Source organism: Sinocyclocheilus grahami, unplaced genomic scaffold, assembly GCF_001515645.1.
Source record: "Sinocyclocheilus grahami isolate Dianchi unplaced genomic scaffold, SAMN03320097.WGS_v1.1 scaffold55.1, whole genome shotgun sequence".
NCBI lineage: Eukaryota > Metazoa > Chordata > Actinopteri > Cypriniformes > Cyprinidae > Sinocyclocheilus > Sinocyclocheilus grahami.
Window position 1 is genome coordinate 4058372 of NW_015505234.1, and position 4205 is coordinate 4062576.

Consider the following 4205-nt stretch of genomic DNA (forward strand, 5'->3'; position numbering starts at 1 on the left):
TGAATTTATATATATATATATATATATATATATATATATATATATATATATATATATATTGTTTCAATATAATAACTTTTTAAAATATTACTCGATTTTAATTTAACATCAGTTAACATTTAATGTATATTTAAATAATGTAGCATCCAGGTCTGGTGTGGAAGGGCCACTTTTCACAATACAATCAATTCCTAGAAAATATGATTGAAAATGTAGATGGATACAAGTTCAATCCCATCCAAGATTTATTATGTTTCAATATTTTCTTTCACTTGGAAATACAGCACAATACAGAAGTAAAATAGCTTTCCAGTGCTGTTTAAGGTTTACTTTATGCATAAGTTAGGCCAAACTTTTAAACAACTAATATCACAGCCTTGTGGTTTTGTATTGCAGAAGTCTGGCGTGGTGGAGTCGAACCCCCTGCGTCCGGCTGCGGGCCAAGAGCTTGAGTTCTTATTACAGGAGAGCTGTAGTTTCATTGTCCTGGACCAGCCCATCTCTCTGGACCGCCTGCAGTTAAAGAACATAGACCAGCTCAACGCCACAGGTGCTGACAGCACGCACAGACATACCATACTCTTTGGATTGAGATCATGTTGCAGTTGTTATGTAATTAATTATTTAGTAATACAGACATTTCCATTGAGGATGGATCAACCCATGTGTGATCAGCACTGATATAAACACTGAAGTTCTCACTGATTGACTGACATTTTATCTCTGAATGTTTCAGCATCTGGTCTGCCCAATTCCTTCATAATAATGCACCAGAATCGTTACCAGCAATGCATCGGAGTCTTCATTCTGCAAGCCCAGACTGAATCTGTGAAGGTGAATCCTGAATCCTGCTAATGTGTTTTCAAAGACCCATGCTTTGATTTCCACCCAACACCCATAATTCACAAACTTAACCAGTGCTGACATGTCAAACATCCTCAGGTTATTCAATTTTAGTGTCAATTTGACATTACATTACATATTCATTCTGGAAGAAAAAAAAAAGATGGTTTACAAAAAAATATTAAGCAGCACAACTGTTTTCAACTGATAATAATAAGAAATGTTTCTTAAGCAGCAAATCAGCATATTAGTATGACTTCTGAAGGATCATGTGACACTGAAGACTGGAGTAATGGCTGCTTACAATTCAGCTTTGATCACAGGAATAAATTACAATTTAAAATATATTCAAACAGAAAACATTTATTTTAAATAGTAAAAATATTTCACAATATTTCTGTATTTTTTATCAAATAAATGCAGTCAAGGTTACATATAAATAACATAAAAGATTGGCAATAAAATCTAACAGTGGTATTATAAACTTGGCTTTTAGCTCAAATCACACAAAAACAGTCTTATTCAGGCTGTATGTTGTGTGTGTTTCAGAAAGCGTGGGTGTCGGAGATTGAGGATGCCATCAGTTCCCTGCTGAAGCAGGACTGTCAGCAGCCGCGAGTCAGGAACTCTTTTCTGGAGTCTTCACAGATCTAATTTATTCAGAGACTTTCTAGAGAACTTCTCCCAGAGCGCCAGTGAACCACCGCAGCGCACAAAGGCATTTCATGTAGTTTAAAGGAAAAGTTTGCCCCAAAATGAAAATTCAGTCATCGTTAATTCACCTCATGTCATTCCAAACCTGACTGGCTTTTACTAGAATGTCTGAACTGTTCTTTTCCATACAACAGGACTGAAGCTGTCAAGTTTGTAAAAGGACAGACATCACCATGAAAGTATTCAAGTCTTCTATATGACTCGCATTGTGCAAAAGTCACTTTTGATTATGTCCTAGAGAAAGTCATAGGGGTTTGAAACAACATTTTTTTGTTAAAAATGGAAATACATCAACATTGTTCCAGTGGTGACCCTGAGCAGTTTGCACTTTTTAATAATTTTTGGAGAACAGAATGTTGCACATTCATAACACAAAAAAATATGCTGAATTTGCGTGTCAGAGAGTGACACTGTGTATTGTGGGGAAACTTAAATGCTTAGATAAAAGAACCTACTGTATGTGTTGTAATACAGTGTGTAGGTTAGCAAAACTCTCATTTGTATAAATTACAATTTTCTTTAAAACAATATTATGCACTGCCTTGTTTCGTGAATAATTTACTTGGTTGACCATGAAAAATAAAATATTAAGTTGTTTTTATACATCACGAACAAAGTATTTCATTTTAAAGTTTAACCAGGACACCAGGAAAACTAAAACAAGTAATAGTTTTTGGTATTTTGAATTAAAACTGAAATAAAATAGAATTATTAGATGAAAAATGTATTTTAGTTAGTTGCCAACACAAAAGATTAAGTTCTAAAATGTTTTAAAAAACAAATACGACCAAAGCACACAACAAAATTGACAAATTTAAACTTAAATTTAACCTGATATTAAAAATAAAACAAATTTAATACATAAATTCAACAGTAGTATATAAACAATACTAAAATTACACAGCAGGACAATGAAAGAAAATAGAAACAGCTAGTTTATTGTTTACTCTTAAACATGATGGAAAATTTGAAAACATAATACTTCTGAACATTTTTTCCTCCATAACAACAAAACATCTCAGGTAATGAAGTAGTTCAGCTGTTCTTCATTTGAGTCAGGACCTTCCGGCAAACAAACCAATTAACCTGAAATCACTGTCAGTATGTGATATCTTACACTTTTTAAAAAAAATGTATTTAGTATATTCTGATTGATTTTTTCATCCATTTCTGATACTGCTTTCATATCACACATATGTAGGAACCTGCTAAATGAGTTAACATGTATTTGATAGGCTTTGCCTGTTAAGATGTGTCTGCATTGAGTGATAGAAACAAAACTTGACATAAGGCACACAAACACATTACCACAACATGAATGTGAACACCCTGCTGTTCAGCACATGGAAATATGAGCCAATCAATAATAATAATGCATGACAACCATATAACAGGTACTGTTAGTGAGTAGTTCTGATGCAAAAACCTACAAGTGATGCACTTTGCATATGCGGTCACAAATTAGCTTTATTTGCAAGCTGCACAACCTGCTTTTCTTCTGAATGTGCACCAACGCACAGCTAATAATTACAGCACTGTTGTCAGATGGAGGGTTTTGACCAGTTATATGGCACTGAGTGGCATTTATCACTGTTGTTGACTGCAGCATACATTTCATCCACAATCAAGTTAAAGGGCTAATATTCATATAATATTACATTTTCTGAAATCATGTCACATGACAGAGTTGGTGATGAGCGCAAAACATCCTGAGACATTAATGATTCTTCCTGGGATACCTACGGATCATTATGCACCTGGATCCATCTACCCACACAAACAGGAAGTAAACAATACCCCAGAATCACACTGACAGCAAACAGTGCCATCAATGCTGCAAGTCGGCGTTACAACCTATTAAGCAGAGCGAAAACATCAAAACATGGCTACTGGATAAACCACATACAGTGAAGCTTACTTTACAGCAGTTAGTTGCACTCGCTCGCATTTAGCTCTACACTAAGCGCTTACAATGACGCTCTGACCATCTGGCCACACTTTCAGCTTCTAATATTGGAATAGTTAACCAAAAAAGTGAAAATTGTGTCATTTCCTCACCCTCATGTCGTTTCAAACCTGTATGACAGGAAGATATTTTGAAAAATGTCTGTTTTTTTGTCCATACAGTGAAAGTCAATGGGGTCCAAAAGAATCCTTTTTGGACCCCATTGACTTTTACTGTTTGAACAAAAATAAAATGGATGTCAAGGGGAACGGAAATAGTTCGGTCATCAACATTCTTCAAAATACCTTCTTTTGTAATCTGCAAAACACACAAAGAAAGCAAGACTTATAAGAAGATATTTCAAAGAATGTCAGTAAATAGTATCAGTTCCCACTGACTTCCAATGTATGGTACATTTTTGTCTATCAATATTCTTCAAAATATCTTGTGTTCTGCTAAATCAACAAAGACAACAAGATATTTTGAAGAATGTCAGTAAATAAATAGTTTCGGTTCCCATTGTATGGACAATTTTTGTTTGTTTGGCTCTCAATATTCTTCAAAATATCTTGTGTTCTGCTAAATAAACAAAGACAACAAGATATTTTGAAGAATGTCAGTAAATAAAGAGTTTCGGTTCCCATTGTATGGACAATTTTTGTTTGTTTGGCTCTCAATATTCTTCAAAATATCTTGTGTTCTG

The 4205-nt window shown here is 34.3% G+C and overlaps 1 protein-coding gene across 1 annotated transcript in view; it reads left to right on the forward strand.

Moving 5' to 3' along the window:
* Nucleotides 1-2140, forward strand: part of LOC107583891 (pleckstrin homology domain-containing family G member 7-like) — a 19521-nt gene extending 17381 nt beyond the window's left edge. The window contains exons 11-13 of the mRNA XM_016270245.1: nt 397-550; nt 737-834; nt 1393-2140. Of these exons, the coding sequence (XP_016125731.1) occupies nt 397-550; nt 737-834; nt 1393-1497 (357 nt within the window). The 3' untranslated portion in view covers nt 1498-2140. The remainder of the gene's footprint in view (nt 1-396; nt 551-736; nt 835-1392) is intronic.
* The last annotated feature ends 2065 nt before the right edge of the window (nt 2141-4205 follow it).